Genomic DNA, 21,034 nt, shown 5'->3' with positions numbered 1-21,034 from the left:
TCATCAGCTGACTTGTTTAAGAGTTCTTGGATAAAGTCATCATTTCAGGCTACCATTGAATTGCACTTTATTCTATCCCTCTCTATCTTGAAATTCAACCAACAATGTTGATGTTCACTGAAAGGGAACTCAAACAAGTTTCAAAAGTCTGCCAATTAATTTTCGTATGCATATTAAAATGATTGGAAACGGTAAGAAAAAACAATACTTTACAAATACAATTAGCAAAAAGACTTGTATGGCCCTAAGCAAATCACCCTAATGACAGCAACTGTACTCTGTACTCTGACAGTTAAATTAATGTCTGAACATTGTCATCAGGCAAGTTATATTTCAGTATTTCAAGATAGCTGGCTGATCATTTGTTGATTTGAATGGTAGCCCTCTGTGAAGAGCCTCCCTTCATGTGAAATGCATCATCAGCTGAGAAAGAGATAGAAAATGAGGTGCAGACATGAACCAGAACCTAGCCATCAGCATAACTCATGATCAAATGAGAGCAATATGTGAGAGAAAGCAGTGCCCTATATCCTGATGTACTCACCCTGCTGTCTACATACTTTTAACAAATCTGCTTTACCTTGACTTTTGATTCCTATTCAACATTTACTGATTGTAACTCAAGTAGATACTGTAAGTGCATCTTTTTAATTATATTGGACAACACCATATGGTCTTTATATATTATAAATTGTGTTTTGAACAGTAAAACTAGTTCAGTCATGGAGAACTTGAAATAGTTTACTGGAACATGGCTTCTGAAAAACATACATTTTTAAAGACACGTGCAAATTTAGGGGCAACTTTGTCAACGTAAAACACATTAAGCATTAATACATTTATTAAGAAGAGAAGGATGCAAAAATGCTCAGCTTATGACTGCAGGCAAACCTATACTGTATCCTAAAAAGTTCCAAATAAAGTTGTTTGTAATTTCGTAATATACAAACAGTTTTTTGTCGACGGAACACTTGGATAACTGGCTATCTGGTATCAAACATTTTGACTATTGTATTTATTTTTAGTAAAACATCTTTACTATTATATATTTTTTTAACTCTTGTGTTTTGTAAGTTATGTAATTGAGCAAGACAAACTTTTTTTGTGAAATCTTCTTGTAAATCCATAAAAGCAATGTAAAAGCAAAAATGTCAATATTATCCATAACAAAAAAGAGCGAAAATGGTAATCTCTACATAAAGTGGGGTTAAACTTTTTAGAAGAACAATGTTGATCTTTAATTAAATAAAGCAACAATTAGAAGCAAGAAAATGTTTATTCATCAGGAGTGCAAAAATGTCCATATATTTAAAAATGCAATATCAAATTTTACAACACTTAAAATCTAGGGACAATGCACTAATGCATGAAGGATCATCTTCATACCGTACAGACAATCTTTCCTTGTCATTGCAAGTTTAAACTCCCTTGGATGCAATGCTACAAAGAGCCTTTTTTCTTTCAGCGTTCTGCATGCTTATCCTGTTTTCTATTTGTAGTCTTGCAAGGATTTTTTCCAAGTAAATCATTTGGGAGTGGGATTTGTGTGCAGCTCTCTTTTCCAGTACTCACCATTGCTTAACATTTTTTTTCCTTAAGCCCGCATCTGGTTGCTGTCCCGTTTCACTATTATAGTGTTTTGAGCCAAGCTTTGACGAACAACCACAGTAGTATTGCTTAGTCTTGACTCACAACATTTCTTCTGAGTGCTAGTATGCAACAATACAACATTTGAATAAGACCCATTCACTAACAACTTTTTAATTGATGATTTTTGGCGCACATATTCCTTCATTTAAATAATCTGTATGTACATTGTGGGAAATAAACTGTCATAAATAGTTTGCTAGTTTAATATATTTGTGGATATGATTATCTGATATGATCAATCTCACTTTGCAGTGAACTCAATGCACTTTTACCCTATACATTACACTGTAGCAAATCTCAGTAGGCACAGATAAATAATTAGGATTCAAGATATGTTGGCTGTGATAACTTTTGAAATCTCTAAAACCTTTTTGAAACTAAACCCCAGGCCCTTCTCAAAGTTGTGGGCTTTGTTTATTTTTGTATTAAGTCCCATGAAAAAACGTAGCTTAAAGGTGGGGTAGGTAAGTTTGAGAAACCGGCTCGAGATACACTTTTTGTTATATTCCATGGAATGCTCTTAACATCCCGATAGCAATGAATATCTGAAGTGCTTTGACAAAAAATCCATTAAAAAATGTCATCTATGGAAGCCGTAGTGTAAAAAGCACGACCAATCATCTGAGCTGGCCTGGCTAAAATAACTGGATGGCCTACCTGCCTGTCAGCCTTCCATCTGTGCACAAACTTATCTCGTGCCCTCATTGGTCATGTGCGCGTTCGTGTGTGTTGGAGGAGGGGCTCTGTAAGGAAGTGGCAGATTTTTTTCAGGCTGTGTATTTTCAAATTCTAGCGCACTGAAGCTGGTTTCTCCAAAATTACCTACCCCACCTTTAACGTTGCACTGTTGCATACGTTTACGTGTTCCTTAGTACTACAATCAAAGCCACAGTAAATTATTTTGAGCCAATCTCTGTTAAGTACACCACAATGACTTAGAGGGCTTGTTAGATTTATTTTGCATGGAGACAAGTATGTGGACTTGAGTTGACGGTCTGAAACAACTAAAATTACAGATGAAAATATTTTTCAACAAATTCGATTTTGTACAAAACTACAATTGCCAGCTGTTTTGGTAAAATGCTGTGACTGTACTTACTGTATATTTGTGACCACTTTTTTAAAGATATACATTTTCACCGCAATCGGCTTGCATATTTGTAATACAGGCAGGGTAGGCTAACAAAGTAGTTGGTTTATGTCTTCTTATTGGACTTGTTCACAATAAGAAACATTTAGAATAACTACAATCTTGCTCTATCAAGGTGGCGCTCTATAATAAGTAATGGAACCCTCAATGCTCAGTTTTCACTCAAAGACCATCATGTACACATATTTTACAAACCTCTCTTTCTCTTCAAGGGCAAGCACAGCAATTGTACCTCATCTTTTTTATTTTCTGGAAACCTATCCTCTTTTACTTTAGGCTAGGTAGCAAACACTTTTTGGATGTTGTCAGACTCTGCGATCGCATCAACACGTCTTGTTCCCTTGAGCTTACTTTTGCCTCTGATAGACTTTGTGATGTTCATATGCTAGACATCTGCATAAGTAACAAGGTCAGCCAGTGTTCACCACACCACATACAATGTTGTATGTCAATTTGCTTCAGTGAGAACAAATGGATGTGAATGGTTTTGGAGTGCAATGATTATGGCTGTAGTTCATTATTGTTGATTGGCATCAGCAGCCTAAAGTGGGATTTTGAACCTAGATTATTTCAGATGTTTATGTATAAAAAATGGTTTCTACAGTTGTCCATGTTAGCTGTCAGTCCAGTGAGTTCCTGCGCTACTTAGCCCCACTTGGTACTGATAGGATGGTTCCCGGATTGATATTGTACCCTGTGTGGGATAGGCTGAGAAATCTCTGTGAGGCCGGAGCGGTGACCCTGGCTTCTTGTGGTACAAAGGTGGATGCCCTGACCTATCTCTGGATCCCAGAACAGCTGGAGAGCAGGATGAAGAGGAGGATGAAGGAGGTATAACGGGCAAACCTCGCTGGACCGTAGCCGAGTTGTAGACCCCCAAGTCAGAAGGTGGTCGAGATGCCATTGATGATGTTGGTTGTGGTACAATCTGCGTGACTGTGGCAGTATTGGTGAAGTGAGCTGTGAAGGGTTGGTATGGCACACCCTCCACACCATAGCGAGGGTAGGGCTGCATTGTCGCCCACATGTTGCAATTTATTGAAGAGGGGTTAGTCAGGTCATCTGTATCCCCTGCCCCAGATCCAGACTCTGTTTCCATACTGCCGTACATACAAGCTTCTCTAGAGGTTATTGCCTCAGTGCAGTAAGGATGGGACAGTAACGGCGACTCATAAGAGGTTGCTGAACGAAAGTAATGCTCCTCTGAAACTGCAGATGATGTCTCCAGATATGGCCGCTTACATCCAAGCTCTAGGTGTCGGGCGTTATCTGCAAAGGGATATGATTAATGGCATAGTTTCTTTTAAAACAGGAAGTACTTCATATGCACATCTGATTCAGTTCAATGGCTGAAAGCAAAGCGGCTAAGAACTTACCTCTGTGTTTGAAGCAGTGATACAGAAGGCTTGGATCTCTACTCTGAGGAAAGTGGTTCGAGATAGGATCTTGGGGGTCTGAGTTAGACAAAGGAACCCCAGTCTCATACTGATAAGGAGACAGTACTTGGGGGTGCCCTGTGAGAACTCCTGCTCCAAGCTTTCCTGCTAGGTGACTATGCGAGGAGATGAGCCTCTGTCGGACTATGTTCTTTGAAATCACTGGATATTCTTTCCTATACATAGCAGCAACAGAGGAGAAAAGTAATCAATCTACCATGCTTGCATTACCACTCAACACAGTCTTTCAAGGAGGCGAGCTTTGTTTTTTATATCCATACACAAAGGCTTCTGAACAGCTGATGTTTACGAGAGACTTTCAGTGTGCTAAATGGTCCTACAGGATCAGTTTTACTTTACTGGTTCCTTTTTGTGTAAACATACCCTTGTAGTCTTGAGACGCGCAGATCTCCTTCTTCACAACCCCGGAATCCTTTGGCAAACGGATTGTTTTCTATCTTAAGCTGAGTGATCTAGAAAAACATTATTTTATTCAATTTTTTATATTAATAGTTAAAGTAATGCACCTCTATACAAACTGTTATCATTGATCAATCTACACCTAAAAACATTCACTATACTTTCAAATCTCCATTTTAGTTAAACATGATATAGCTTCAGATATAAAAAGGTTTTGAGTGTAACCCCTGTATAAAAACAGGTACCACAAACTAGTTTTACTTTTAAGTGTGTAAAACTAGGAATAATGCATAATTTTATATTTATCTTTTTTATGAAGTGTTTTAGTTGCTGTACCTTATGGTTTTGATAAGAGGTTACAGAGATGAAGGCTGTCTCATGAAAGACATGAGTACAGTAGGCAGTATTCTTGGATCCAAAGGCGTTGTTTTCATCGGCTTTAACTATATGTAGTCTGGGCTGATACTTGTGCATAGAGTTCAGGATGATCTAGGAAGAGGAAGAGAATATAAGACATTTCATTTTTAACTTCTGAAAGCAGCGGTCTATGAACAGCCACTATTATGCGGTACACTTTATTTTTAACACTCTTCCCAAATTACCCATGTTTACCCCCCATTTGACATTCCTAATATCATGCCGAAGGTTCAAAATATTTGTAATTATTGTGTTTACGCCTTTATTTGATATTATTGTGAATTATTAGAGCAGGTAACATTCGATGAGCGTGCTTCGTTAGGTTGTTTGGGTTGCTGCAGGTCAGCTCTCTAGTACCAGCCTGTTCACTGCAGCCGAGTGCTGAGCCAAGCGAAGCGTTAGCAACAGTAGGGCAGGGTCATCACTAGTCCAGCTCTGTCAGTGGTGATAAGCATCAAGCTCTGCACTTCGGTTCCCCTCCTCATTTGCCAGACATTCTCCTAAGGAGACTTAGACTCTAGGGGGCTCTCAAAGAGACACAAAGGCATGGAGGGTCTAGGTTCAGGTTGAATTAAGAAAGGACCCTTGCTCACATGCTTCCTGTTGAAGAAGATTGAGGAAGATTCAACTTATTGTCATTACGTAGTACATGCACTATGTAACAATGGTTTCTCTGCATTTGACCCATCCTAGTGTTAGGAGCAGTGGGCTGCCATTATGTACGGCGCCCGGGGAGCAGTGTAGGAAACAGTGCCTTGCTCAGGGACACCTCGGTAGCACTTGGTCTTTCCGGGACTTGAACTGGTGACCTTCCAGTTGCCAAGCCAAGTCCCTATGGACTTCGCCACCACCGCCTGCTGAGGCAGGCTAGAGACACACAGATAAGCTATTGGCTCATTCACCGGAGGCTCTCTGTTGACCTTTGTCTGCTCTGCTGTCTGGCTGCTGTTTGAGGGTGATACTGGAGACTCTTGGGTGACTGTCAGAATGTACAGGGACGATCAGGGTAGCCTTCCTCAGAACCGTGAAGGGCTAAGGAAGGTATTTGCTTTCATCTACCCCTTATAAAAACATTCAGGCATAATTATTTGCTTTAACTGATATGTGCCTGCAATTAGTTGTTGAGGGACTGTGATAAGAATTAATTTACCATAGCATGTAATGACCCAACCATATAACTACACAAGAATGTCAATATTGGATGATTCGGCAACACTTTGGTTAAGTTTTGGTTAATAAATAGTAAAGGTAAGGCTAGGGTTATGCAACTAAAACTGGGGGTTTAAATGTGATAAGTGGCCCTTTGCACCATGTATTTCCCCCTTCTTATCTCAATAATAAACACAAATATCTATTTATGTATATAAAAATAATCAAAGTATATAACGGCCAAGAAAATATTTTGTTACGGTTATTAAAAAAGTGACTGTCTTTGATATGAACCACTACCCCAACTTTAACAGGGTGCATTGGTACTAGATTGTCAGCAATTAACATAATTTGCTGTATTTTACAATATATTCTTTTGATAACAGTCTGAATAAATCAAGGCACTTGATTATTCTGCATTTGGACAGGTTTAATGGTCGACATACAAGACTCTTTTCTGTTCTTTTTGATTGTACGACCCAGTCACCAGTGTCTGAAACGACTTGGATTCCTCTTGACATTTTCAGGCTAACTAGTACATCAATATTCTAAATCACAGAAAACAAAAGATAATTTGTATTGCTGATGCTGGGCAGGTCCATTGTCAAGACAGGAAAATAATGGGTGAGGAGTTTGATGCAAGAATGAAGGAACTTGGGAATAGTCTCTAGTCCTGTATTATAGACCATAAAAGACGATTTATATAGCATCAGATCCTAGTGTTCTACTAAAGGACACTAGATTGTGCGGATCAGAGATTTTCAATTATGTATATGGCATTGACCCCAAAATAGACTCGACAGGGCACAGAAGTGCGTTTTAAAAATATTTATGTAAGAAATTACCAATATGGTACATTTTTTATTTGCACTGAACTCTACAATTGTGATTGTCTAACTCAAATGGCAGTCCTAGAGAAGGAGATGAGTGAGTAGCACCATTGAATTATTAATTTGTACACATAGTGCAAATTGCATAATTAGTACTGAATAAGAGTTCCTTCACTCCACTGTGAGAAGCCCTGCCCTACTACACACCTCCAAGTCTGGGCGTCATCGGGGCTCTGCCTGGCCTCAAACTTGCTTTGTCCTCATTACTCACCCTTATCACTGGCCAGGCACTGAACTCAATCTGACAGCAGGCCCCACCACTGATCTGAGAGGTTATGAACCTAATGAGCCCGCCCATTGATGAGATGGCTTTAGACAAGCTAACCCCGAGTCCCCCTGGGGAGCGCTGCCACAGTCACACTCTTCACCTCCCTCTGCAGCCTCTGCCTCCTCAGTTTCTTTTATGCTTTCTTAAAAAATCTTCCTGTGAAAGATACCTTCACCTTTTGCTGTTTTGTACATGTATCAACAACATTTTTCACATTGGCTGTTGGTTTCTACTCACTGCAATATTTCCTAAATTTGGTCTGACAGTTCCCACTAGTCATGACATTTCCACAAATTGTGTTCAGGATGCATGTGTTAGACGGTTTAAGTCTGCAATATAACCAAATGATGTACCACTAATTACTAAGCGACGACACCATTCTAAAGCTATGTTAGGAAATGTTTCCATTTTCTCATACTGTATCTTAGCAATCAAATTGTTGAGTAAAATGTAATCATTCACTGTTAGAATAATATCAAGATCAATAATCCAATACATTTTCTAATAACATTAACCATTGTGTTGAGTTATGAAAAGTATCTCTGCATGTACTCACATGCCCAAAAGGATCTAGGTGATTATTGGTTAACTTGAGCTTCTGAAATGACACCAATTGCCTCATCCAGTGAGCTCCTGTGGCGGGGGAATCAGGGTGCACATAGAGTCTGCCTGGCATTGCTGGTTCGGCCTTGCCAGCCACCATCCTGAAAAACAGATTGAGAGACGTGCAGAAGCAAAGTTTGATAAGTAAAAGACAAACTAATGTAATGTATTCTATAGCCATTGTCAAGAGGTTAACATGAACCAAATCTTATTTACAATAATGGAGCAATATATAGGCGTATATTACCATTGATCTTAACCCTCACAGTATTAAATCCCTTAGACTGGTGGGGGGGGAGGGGGCTCTGTTAAGTCATCATTACTTATTATGCTTCTCCAAGGTGTCGCTGAGAAACACCAGAACCCACCATGGCCAGGCCATGCCAAAAGATCAGAAGCAAATGGCTGTTAAATTATTTATTTTGTGTTCTTTTCAGCTTTTCTTGGTAAAACGTTGTTGTTTTTTTCCACCCATGGACAAACGGCACTGCTAGTTCTGATGTCAAACTGGTGGATTAAGAACAGCAATTGCAATGCCTCCATATACAAGTGCAACTGCAAAATTACTGAGTTCAGTCTTCTTTTTCTTTGTCAATGTCTTATCTCTACCCTGAATGCAATAAGGAACTCTAGCCCCAACCAAGGCTTAGTTTCTTGTTTGTAAACCACAATTGAAATAATTAACTGCATTTAAGAATTACATTGGAAGGCTAGGTTCACTATGCCTTTTTGTCCTTTCCAGACGAGTTGATTTGTTTTCTTTTGTGATTATGTGTGGTTTTCAAGAGATTCTAGTAAATGTTCTGCATCGTTGGTGAATAAAGGGAATCAGTGTTTCCCCTAGGTTTACTGCTTTGGGGGGGGGGTTCTACAGAGAGAAGAGCTGTGGACTATTGTTATTGATTAATGCATCAGTGTTTCTTAGGGTCAAAAACACTAAACTCACAACTTAAAATTAAAGCGTTTAGTTTATTTAATAAAAGAGCACATGTTCAATGTGAAAAGTGACAGTAGATTAGTTGCAATTTGGTGCTATATATACATACTTTTTTTTATTATTATCTTTTTTTTTAAACACCTTGAATTTCAGGGGGCGCGCGGGGCCCCTCCAAGACAATGGTAGGGGAAACACTGGGAATGATGGTTATTTGAGGAGCCAAGTTCTTCTTTAATAAAAGGATATCATTTACCTAATATAGGCATGATTAAAGCAGCAATAAACATAATGTATCTTACTCCCTTCTTTTCATGGAGACAGGGAGGGAGAAGAATGTTAGTGTCATGGTTTGACACCGCAATCCATTTCTGTGAGAATGTTTTTCAAACAATACATGTAAAGTTGTTGTTGTATTTATCATACTGATGCACAATGCCTTGTCAAAAAATGCCTTGAGCAGTGTTACTAACCATCAGCACAACCTATTACTAATGTTAATCATAAAGTTGTTACCATACGAAAAGGTGTTTTTATTTTATTTGTATTCTTGCATTGTACACACATTACATGTTACTTGTTACACACAAAAATATATACTTTTTTATTAATTCTGTGGTTTGAAGAATATTCATAATTTGCATGATGTTCTTGCCTGGCAATAAGGACTTGGGAAGCAACATGGGACTGGTATTACTCTAGCCCAGGGGTGTCCAAACTACGGCCCAGGGGCCAAATGCGGCCCACGGGACATTTTGAATCGGCCCTCAGCAAATAAAAAAAGTACAATAGAATACGGCCCACAAATGAAACTTGAGCTTTTCTAGTATTGTACTTATTAAATATATCTGTAAACATATATTACACAGTAGTGTTCATGTGTTAATAAGACCAATTTACAATAAATTCAATTACATTTGAAATGATGTTCTAACAAATCAAAGTCGATGAGAAAAAAGCCCAATAACTTATATACATAACAAACGTGAAATATACCCTTCCTATTTCCTCTCATGATAATCAATCTGGGGCTCCTGTTGTAAGGGATGAGCTGCTAACTAATTCAATGAAACTCTCTAGAGCTGGGATGTAGGCTGTTTATTTTTCTTAAAGCAGATTCAAGTATCAAGCATAATTTACCTACTTTTGATTGATTTAGCTGACTTATAACTTAACTTATGAGGCAGTATACCTCATCTCTAGTGAGCGGCCCAGCTCTTCGATTATTTTTCTGTATGTGGCCCTCGGTGAAAAAAACAACTTTGGACTCCCCTGCTCTAGCTCTTAGTCCTCCATTGCTAAGGTATAATGATTCAACCCTAACAGGACAGAAGCCAATTTTAAATGTCTAGTGTCAGTTGCTTAAAAGACATAGATCAATTAAATAAACCCAATGAAATGTTAAATTGGACATGCTGAAACATGGTCTAGAGAAGTAAAGTCAGCACACTTCTTAATGCCAGATACACAGCGATGTCTAACATAAGCTAATCTACTGGTTTGCAGGACAACTAAGGCTTTAAAAGAAGGCCATGAGGCAACCTTCAACAAAGGTCATGTATGGCTTAGCAATTGCAAACTTACCACTTGTTATCACAGAACTTGTAGCGATGGTCATCAGCTGGAACAATGTCAATAAGTAGGATGTATTTCGTTTTGGGGTTCATCCCAGACACTTTAACCTTGTAGCTGGGAAACATCCTCCTGTTGAAAAATATGAAGGAAATGTGTTAATGTATGGCTTCTACGTAAAAGCGAGGCAGTAATTGATTTAATAATTGAGTAACAAATAGGATCGGATTCAAAAATGTTTAGCACCACACACATTTCTTAATAGCTATTATTGTGGTTGGAACCTTTCAGAAGGATTTAGAAAAAAAACTGCATTTGCGCAGGCAACCAACTTCAGGGACTTTGAAACCCAAAGGTCTGTATTTTTTAACATACTGCATTCATCGTGTTTTAAAGGGAGGATCCAATGTGCCCATAAACACAATTATGCATGAAGGATAAGTGTAGTTTTGTCACTGATAGTGCAGGTGAAGATCCCATTAGCTCACTGTAGCTCAGTGATGTTACTAAGGGATTGGGACCAGGAAAGAATCATAGATATTGTGTCACAGTGTGATGAGTGAGGCACTGCTTTCTCTTTAGCCTGAAATCATCTTGACCTTAACAGTGGACGAAACCTACTTGTATACAAATAACCCTTCATAAGCACATTATAGAATTAACCCAACTTGCTAAAAATTCCATCATCATGTTTCTTGATGTTGTCCTTGGTGTCAAAATATCTGGCCTTGTAGTGATTTGTCTCCTTGCAGGCATTTATATACGAGGAGATTGAAATCCTCTCATACTTGTGATACTGAGAGGCCATACAAAGTATGGGAACACGCTGTATCTTTCATCTTTTAAATGCCTCCAGACTAAAATAAAGAATATGTTAATATAGCACTCAAAGCCATAAAACACATGAAGGGAGCTACCTTTCCTGACCTCTTCTGGGAAACCAAAAACGTTTTCATCCCATCTGCCCTAAAGGATATTTCGCAAAGGGCTCTGCACCCCTTATAAAGCCCTAAGTGGTTTTTAATGGCACCCGAGATCGGACAACAGTTTAGATAGCCGACTCCTCATTGCTTAAGAGGGTACGGTTAAAAAAGGCCTGCAGTTTATCTGAGAATGCTACCCATGGCAACGTGTTCAAACATTGGAGGACACTCTAGAAAGCCTTGCATGCTTTCTTGGAAAATGGCGTGGCCTCAAAACCCCAGTCTACATATTAACTGTTCCGATTGGTGCAAATGCCCTTCGAAGGCTCATAGTGCCTAACACCATCTGATCATGTTACTGTAAATACTCCGTCGCGTAAAAGATAGAGAGGGAGGAGGGGGGATTGAGGCAAGGTAATTTAAATCTCTCTCCCTGGCCTCAAATCCAATCAGTAAGAGAGATCAGTCCCGGTATCATCCTCACTGAAAGACGGATTTATCTTAGAGGAACATTCAAAACAGACCTCTTCTCATCTCTGGCTCCGCATACACCCTACAGACAGAGCAGATGAAGGCCTGTGTCAACACATGTGGCCATTGGCTTTGTGTAATATGGCCATGACTACCTAGTAAAAGGCTTTGCCGCTCACTCGACTGGCTGTTGAGCCAGACAGAGGAACTGAATGCAACACAATCTTAAACACAAATAAACGTTGAATAAAAAGGTTTCTTTGTTCTTTGGGCTAGAAACAAACTAGGTCGTACTACATGTCAGTTAACCACGTCTTCGGCCAAAGTGATTTTACCTTTTCAGAACAGCAACACTTGAACTCATAGTTAGTGGGAGAGGCAATAAATTATTACATGCTTACTTTTACAACTCTGCACACCAGGCTATTTGCAGAGTACAGGGGGAGGGTTTTGGGATTATGATTCAGGAAGTTACAAAAAAGGTGGGTCAGAGAGCGGGTTGCAGACACAGTTAAGTGATCCAACACGCTCTTAGTTACTTAGGCTTACTTAACCAAGTGTATGACGAGTTTAAATAACCCAGTTGAACTTTGATTTGTATTGGAACCAATACATCTCAACCATTTATTGTTAAAAGCTTTGATTAAATAATAGTACTGTTACTTTAAAAAGAATAATCCATAACATGAATCTAATTTTCATTGATTGGAATGCGTATACCATGTTGTAAAATTATGTTTTCTTTAAAAAAAATGTTGATGAAACACTGTTGATGATAGTCAAACATGTTGCATATTTGCTATAACATTTACAATACGAGAGCTATGTCTTTAACATCTCTGGTCAAATTAGGCCAATGTTGCAATTTGAATTAACGAGATGAAACATTTATTTTTGAATTCTACAATATATTAGAATACATCATACATACTTTATTCTGGAATTGCATATGTGCTACATCAACAAAAAATCTTAGGTATTGGGAATCTAGACAACTGATTTCCAAAGGCAGACATCATGAAGGCATACATATACATACGGTGGTGTGACTAAGTGAGTGCGTTTAAGAGGAGCATGAGAAATGGAAGTTGGAGAGTGTGTGTATGATATCAGTGTCAGGGTGTGTGTGTGTGTTTCTGTGCCCAGCCAGCTGTTTCTCTTAACAATCCCACATGTTTAGGCCCTCCAGTGATCCATTCCCTCTCTGGGAATCTCCAGTACCACGGCAAGATCAAAAGGAGTGTTGGGGGGGATGATGAAGCGCTACAACCTAGTAGACTCGGCCTATTGTGGGCGCCGGATTCCTCTTATCAACCAGCCGCTGCTTTCTTGACGGGCTGTGTACAAAAAGGGAGAGTGAGGGAAGAGCTGCACTGGGTGCTTTGAAGAGGGAGGATTACGCCTGCACAATGACACTCACAATAACAAGTCTACTGGTCTCTGTAGGTGCTGCATGGAAGACGACAGGGCAAATTTCATCCCAGAGTGTTGGGAAAATGTAGCTAGCTGCTCTGCATCTGTAACTCCTCCTCTGCACTGACCCTTACACGTTACAACTATGGGTCTCAAACCCTTTTTCAAACCAGCACACCCCATTACTAAGATTCACTTTTCCCCGTTTCCCAAATATTTTGATAAAGCAGATTGAGTATTTTACATTTTGATTCATTTTTGCACATACAGTGCCCAGTGTTTTACATTGTTTCATAATATTGATCACATATATACTTTTACATTTGTGGATGATTTTTTATGCAAATATTTCCATTTCTTGTTCTAAAGCCTGCTACTTCTGGCCACTCTGCTCGTGGGAAACTCACAAGCATGAAAAAGTGTTGTGTAACTATAACAACAGGCAAGCGTGGATAATATTTCAAGAATTATATCTTTCTCATAAACACATATTTAACATGGTTTTAATATGGTGATTTATATATATATATTAGGTTTATGATAAGGTAGAATCCTCTTTAATTGATGAGTTATTAGCTTCATCCATTTTGACTTCATCCATATTAGAAGCTGTTTTCAGACATGGCTAAAAAATGTGATGAAAACAAAGGAATCATGACTCTTAGCAGTTGAATCTGACAGTCAATTTATCATATAGTGTTTGGAATGATACCCCTAACACTTAAAGGTAGGGTAGGTAATTTTGGAGAAACCAGCTCGAGTGCGCTAGAATTTGAAAATACACAACCGGAAAAAATCTGCCACTTCCTCACAGAGCCCCTCCTCCAACACACACGAACGCGCACATGACCAATGAGGGCACGAGATAAATGTGTGCACAGATGGAAGGCTGACAGGCAGGTAGGCCATCCAGTTATTTTAGCCAGGCCGGCTAAAATGATTGGTCGTGCTTTTTACAGCGCCACGGCTTCCACAGATTTTTGTCAAAGCACTTCAGATATTCATTGCTATCGGGATGTTAAGAGCATTCCATGGAATATAACAAAAAGTGTATCTCAAGCCGGTTTCTCAAACTTACCTACCCCACCTTTAACATTTTGACTTGACTTTGAAAAGTGCATTCAACCTTCACTCAGACTTAAAGCTCAACACCCTTCAGATCCACATTGCATGGACCACACACTCAGTTGAACCTCCAGAAACGTTTATAGGTGTGGCTAGAGCGGGCAACTGAACATCTTGGGTGGGCACAATACAACCAAAAGCAAATTCAGGAATCCTACTACTACTACAAATACTATATCAATATGAGCGTTAAAGGTTTTCTTTACAGAATACTTTGCATTTCTATGATTGAGAGTCTCTGTTGTGCCCAACATTGTTAGGTAGCTAGCAGCTAACAGTGCAAACAACGATAGCTGCAGTATGAGTGCATTGCAGACAGCGGCCATTAGCTAGCCACACAGGGATTATCATGCACTAAATGCATGGGTCACCTATGTAACAAAGCACAGGGAAACTTGGGTTATAACACAGAGGGAGAGTGACTGTATTCTCTGCTCAGGTAGATATAATTTCAAAATAACTTAATTTATTTAAATGTTGTTTGCTTAATGCTCAGAATGTTGTTTAACCTTTCAGGAATTGCATTTAAAAAACACGTATTGTTACTAATCATGTGATAGATAGACTAATAGCGGTACAGTTAATATTTTGAGTTCCAAAGCAATCTTGTGTTAATGTGTTATGTATCTGTGTCCATAATTCTTCAAATAAGCTATTTTTTAGCATCCTATGTTGAAGACTGACTCTTTAAAAAAGACTGACTCTTTCAAAAATATCCTGTACTGTATGAACTTCTCCCTTTCTTGGTTGTTTTTACAATCTGGGTCTCATTGTAATTTACTAAGAAGTGAATGTAACACATAGTCATTGCTAGCCACAGGTGTACAGGGGAATCTACAAGACCAGTACCCCAGAGATTATAACAATTTAAAACATGTTCTCTGTTTTACCCATACTTTTGGGCTGTTGCTTGTTGGCTCTGAGCTGCAATTTGTCATGGGCATTGTTTTCATTGAAGGCTGTTTTAAAATAACCATAACAAAATGTAGAATATTGTGGGATGTGATGTAAGACAAAAGGACGTAAATCTAAGCAGTGGGATGCATGGTAACCCTGCAAAGAAATGTAAGATAAAGGCCCCTCACCCTGCTGACAAGTAACTTTAAATCGCCCAACCTATGAAAGTTGACGCCTGTCTCTTCAATTATGTAGCTTTATTTGGGACATGTTGAAAGATTTATATGTTCCAAGAAATGATTGCGCTGTTGTCAGAAAACGTTTTAACATCTGACTTACACTTGCTTGCTGATACATTACATTAATGCTTAGTATGAAGTGTTTTAAATACTGTTACATAAATACACATTTCTTGACACAGTTCCTTTATACCAATCATCCTTTCTGCCAGCACGCAGAAAAGTCCCACATCAGACTAGAGGCTGCTCTTAATGTGTTGGTGGAAAAAAGTCCCTCATCGGACATGACAATCTAACCTAAAGCCATATACAAATGGCAACAGTTGACCTCAATATTCCCTAACTTTTCAGTGATGTAATTCTCTGCACCTTTATCTAAAACTAGTATGAAGTGTTTTGTTTTGTAAAATGACTTGGTCTGAAGAGTTCTCTTGTTTGTGTGGCATTCCCCAGGGCTGATTTCTAGGGTAAATACAATTTCCTTGAAATCAACATGGGGCTGGAATAGATTGTTGTTGTTTTATAGATTTGATTTGGCTTATAACTATTATTGATTAGATGTCAAAATAGTTATAAAGACACCCCCTTAAATTGCCTAGCTGACTCTTATTTTCCTACATATTTACCTCCATTGTTAAGCGGTTCATAACTTTATATTGTTCCTAGTCATGTATTGCCATTGTTACTTTAATCAGCCAGTCTGTAGGGACTTGGCTTGGGAACCGAATAGTTGCCAGTTCAAGTGCCGATCGGACCAAGTATGGAGTGTACTTTTACTCCTAATACTAGGATCGGTTAAAGAGAACTAATCAAATATTTTATTCCAAATGTGGCTTCTGCTTCATGATTTAACTTCTGACTCTGATAGACACTGAGAGACATTGTCACTTGTTGATGCCATATTTGACAGATTTTAACAATCCAGTGCAGATGAGACTCTCAGAAGCAATTGACGATTACTTCACTACAACTGAAAACAATTAAGGATAATCTTGACATGGTTTCCGTTATTAATGTGTCATAATTTATTGTCTTCATAATTAGAATATTCGTTCAAGAAGCACTGGAAATGACTCTCACATTACTGAAAACGTACACAATGCTGTGATTGACCTTATGTTCTTCCCACATGTCAGTATTTTACTTTTGTACAACATCCAGATTCAAACATGACCATAAAGGTTCTAGGTGCACAATGGAAAACTTGCTTTTATATTTCAGTCTGGTGTGGGTTCATTATCCAAGAAGTTGCTTTAGGAGGTTGAAGCCAAGTCAGTGTGACCTTCAGCATGTCTACAGCAGACTGACAGTAGGTAAACCCAGACAGGTTTTCCCAGAGCAGCTGCACAGCTAAACTAGCGCACCGCCCTTCAAAGGGCTTTAAGGATTCAGAGCCCACTTTATCAGCTGGACAAGGGAAAGCCCATCTCTTACAGTTATGCAGCATTAAGGAAAAAATGTGGCGACCTTTTACATTTTGTACTAGAAAAAAAAAACATCCCATGAGGAATGATAGGTGGAGGTCGCTCTGAGTGTACTCATTCTCTGGTAAATGTCCAAAGGCCTCACTATCTAATCCTCGGGTCGCATTAAATCCAACAAGTCGAGCAGTCATTTGTGTTTTCAATTATGTAGCTGCAGGAACTTTCTGTCTCTTCCTGAAAGACAAACTTATAACTGATATATGTTACTATTAGCTCTTTAAAACAGATGCTTACAGAAAGGCATGGTACTCATTTGACGTACTAAATCCATCCCTTGAATATCTCCATATTTTTCCACAAATGTAAAAGAAACAGGAGCATCATTTCATATGCAATTTGAATAATAACATATGCAACTTTTTACAGGTTTCTATAGATGTCTTAGTTCAAATTCAGAGATATTTGTTTAGGCAATGGCTTGTTTAAAAATAATTAGAACTATTTATGATGACTGAACTCTAGTGTTAATGGTGGAATGCTACTTGTAAAAAATGGTATGGTGTGTAAAATACCTAATGATGTACTAACCATAATGTTGAAGGAATTAAACATTCCTCATACTTCTGCAGTTTTATTTAAAATTCAGGACTTTTACTCCTAACAAGCTTTTAACTAAGGTAAAAATATCTGAATACTTGTTCCAGAAATGATTTACTAAGCTTACTTCTAATAATAAAATATATAAATGAGCTATGCTTATATGGAAGTAAGCATACACATAAGTCCACACATCTAGTACATGCAAAACATGGTTTGCATTACTAACCTGCCTGCTTTAGTAATGATCATTTCCGTGCCGGCCTCGTGGAACTTCTTCCACAGCTCCCTCTCGTGCAGAACAACCTTAATGTTCTCAATGTTCTGAAAGAAGACACAAATCACTGTTAAACACACACACACACACACACACAAACACACACACACACACACAACACACACACACAACACACACACACACACACACACACACACACACACACACACACACACACACACACACACACACACACACACACACACACACACACACACACACACACACACACACACACACTACACACACACACAGACTGACACACACACACAGACTGACACACACCATCCCATGGCTATTAGAAATATGGCATCTAGAAAAACACAATTTCATTAAGAAGTTCTGCATACAAACAAACAAACATATCAAATAAAAAATACACTATCTTTTTAATACACTTTATTGATTCACACTTAATGAACATCTGGCTGTATGTACTGTTGATATTATAAAACATTTTAGTGTAAACAGATGTTTCCGCTGTTTATTTCTCATCTGAATCTCGCTTCGGAAAATATTTAGATTTTTTTTTCAAGTCAATCAAAAATCGACATGTCATTCCATTTGAATTAAATATAGATAATTATTCATCTTTATTTCAATAAGTGTACAAACTGCAGCCATTAGATGCATCAGTTTGTTTTGCCGTGTGGACTTGAGGGTCTCCTTGCGTACCTGGTCAGGCTCACTGGAGCTGGGAATGCTGGGAGCTGTGGACAGGGCCAGTCGGGACTGGTCTGTAAGGGGGTCCCTGTCCCCACCGGTCTGCACCCTCATACATTCATCCGTCACAGCAGAAAGCTTTTCCTGCAGCATCTCTGCAGGATTTAAAACATATTTGAATTACTATCATAGTACATACAGCTCAAACAAAAAATGTATATGTGTTATATACTCTGTGTCTTTACACTGGCCTTCTCAAAGAATTTGACGTTGCTGTTAGCCGTGTATCGAGACTGTAAATATAAACCTGCAGGCTGCCAAGTTTTACATTCATCTATTAGCTGTCAATACAATGCTGAATATAACATAATACCTTAGTCAAACAAATATTCTATCAACCTCGTGTGATGTAGACTTGCTTGTGTGACAACATTTATTTGGGGCGGTGGTGGTGAAGTCGATAGGGACTTGGCTTGGCAACTGGAAGGTCACCAGTTCAAGTCCAGGCAAGTGCTACCGAGGTGTCCCTGAGCAAGGCACCGTTCCCCACACTGCTCCCCGGGTGCCGTTCAAAATGGCAGCACACTGCTCCTAACACTAGGATGGGTCAAATGCAGAGAAACAATTTCCCCACGAGGGATTAATAAAAGGCCATCTTATCTTTATTTGGAGGGTTTATTAAATGTATTTCTTTAGTTATTTAATATTCCATGTTCCATTTTACTCTCTGGATCTCAACCTCAACCTTTTTTTAAATAATTTATGAACACTTTACTAAGTAGTTTTTTGTAATATCATTATTATATTAATTGTAAAAATTACTCATATTGTAATTAGATCAATCATAGGAAATATTATTATTTTAATGATGATGAGAAATATTGTTGATGTGGTTGTTATTATTATTATTATTATTATTATTATAAAGTCACTCATATTGCAATTAGACAACAAATATTATTAGCATTATTATAATTACAATTCATACAGTAGTTACAATGCTCAAAATCTAAATTTTTCATCAACATTTAACTTAATTCATCATTGTGTTAATACATTTCCCTATTGCTCGGTGATGATATGCCTTTTCCCAGACATATTTAATTTTTTCTTTTTTGTATGCAAGAGAGTAACAATATATCCTCTGTTTAATGTAAACTGAAGTATTGAAGTGTTGATGTTGCAGTGGAGCAGATGTTTGGCCATCATCTCACACTTTTTCACCACACTGTTAAATTAATTGAAATATCAAATATTTAATTTAGTGCATAGACTCCCTGTCTTCTGTAATACTATCACATGTCTTGCTCTGGAAATGTCTGCTGAGGTTTTTCTAATATAAATCCCATTTCCCAGCGGATTCTCTGCTAGTTCACCGTGTAGAGCGCTGAGCCTTTCACTTTTTTAAAGGAGGATTTTGACTCCTCTTTTTATCGTCACGCACGTACACAGCACAGAACACACAAAGTGAAATGTACACTGTGCATTTGACAAATCATATATTTAGGAGCAGTGGGCAGCTTCTCCATATAGGACTACAGCGCCCTGTCTGTCTCTCAGTTTTCAATAAAAGCAAAAAGCCCAAAAAACTAAATAAATCCCATTTTCCACCGCAAGCCGCATATGTTTTTGGTTGAAAGGTGTAATTAGAATTTCCCTGCTAAGCTAACCTGACGAATTGGAAAATACTGTAAATGTCAATTAATAATAATTTTTCTCATCTCAGCCGTTTGAAATACAATATTGTACACTATTCAGCAAAAAAATAAGGACATCTGTTTAATGGACTAAGTTTCCAGATACCAGATGCTGTTGTTTGTAAGGAAAAGTCACTTGAAGGTGGAAGATTCACTAACTTGGGTATTTGTGTTTTTTTTTGTGATTTTAGGACTCCTTAAAATCTTTCTAGATCGAAAAAAGCAAAAATAAAATAAAAGACACAATGTTTAAAGCTCCAATCTTTTTAATTAATTTCTGTTTTTAACACACTAGCCGACGCTAAATTGGACCAGGGGCGTAACGTGTGTGTCTGGGGGCCCTTCCTAACTTCTTAACCCGGCCCCCCCCTTACTTCTGCTGTGTCACAATCTTATGAAGGACCCAAATGCAGCACTCGAGAAACCATGGAGTATTGGTAATGTACTTTATTGGTAATAATACCAGAGCAGAGGAATACCGGATGATGTACAGGCAAACGAACCGGAGGACAGCGGGCAGAAGGTGAGTCAGGGCCGGGCAGAGGGTCAGGGAGCAGGCGAGGCGGTCAGCGTAGGTACAGGCAGGGTCAGACAGCAGGCAAGGCAGGATAGTCCAAGGACAGGCAGGATCAGGGATCAGGCAGAGCAGGCAGGTCGGGGACAGGCAGGGTCGGAACCGGGTAGGCAATCTGGTAACAAACGCGTGAAAGACAAGCATAAGGCAAAGTACGATCTGGCAACGGGTGTGTGTCTGGTGAGGGTTTACATATGGCAGTGAAGCTAATGGGTGCAGAAGATGAAAGAGAGTGAGCAAAACGT

The 21,034-nt window shown here is 38.7% G+C and overlaps 1 protein-coding gene across 1 annotated transcript; it reads right to left on the bottom strand.

Moving 5' to 3' along the window:
- Positions 1–2,484: 2,484 nt before the first annotated feature.
- tbx4 (T-box transcription factor 4) lies at positions 2,485–20,764 on the bottom strand. Its single transcript, XM_034225081.1, has 9 exons — positions 20,719–20,764; positions 18,531–18,673; positions 17,808–17,902; positions 10,502–10,621; positions 7,937–8,084; positions 4,993–5,145; positions 4,621–4,709; positions 4,177–4,412; positions 2,485–4,069 (listed from the first exon to the last, which is right to left on the bottom strand). The coding sequence occupies exons 2-9, from the start codon at positions 18,669–18,671 to the stop codon at positions 3,414–3,416; spliced, it is 1,638 nt and encodes a 545-aa protein (XP_034080972.1). The 5' UTR covers positions 18,672–18,673; positions 20,719–20,764; the 3' UTR covers positions 2,485–3,413.
- Positions 20,765–21,034: the final 270 nt, after the last annotated feature.

This window comes from Gymnodraco acuticeps, unplaced genomic scaffold (genome assembly GCF_902827175.1).
Source record: "Gymnodraco acuticeps unplaced genomic scaffold, fGymAcu1.1, whole genome shotgun sequence".
Lineage (NCBI taxonomy): Eukaryota > Metazoa > Chordata > Actinopteri > Perciformes > Bathydraconidae > Gymnodraco > Gymnodraco acuticeps.
The sequence above is the reverse complement of the archived record's forward strand: the minus strand, read 5'-3'. Positions and strand labels throughout refer to the sequence as shown.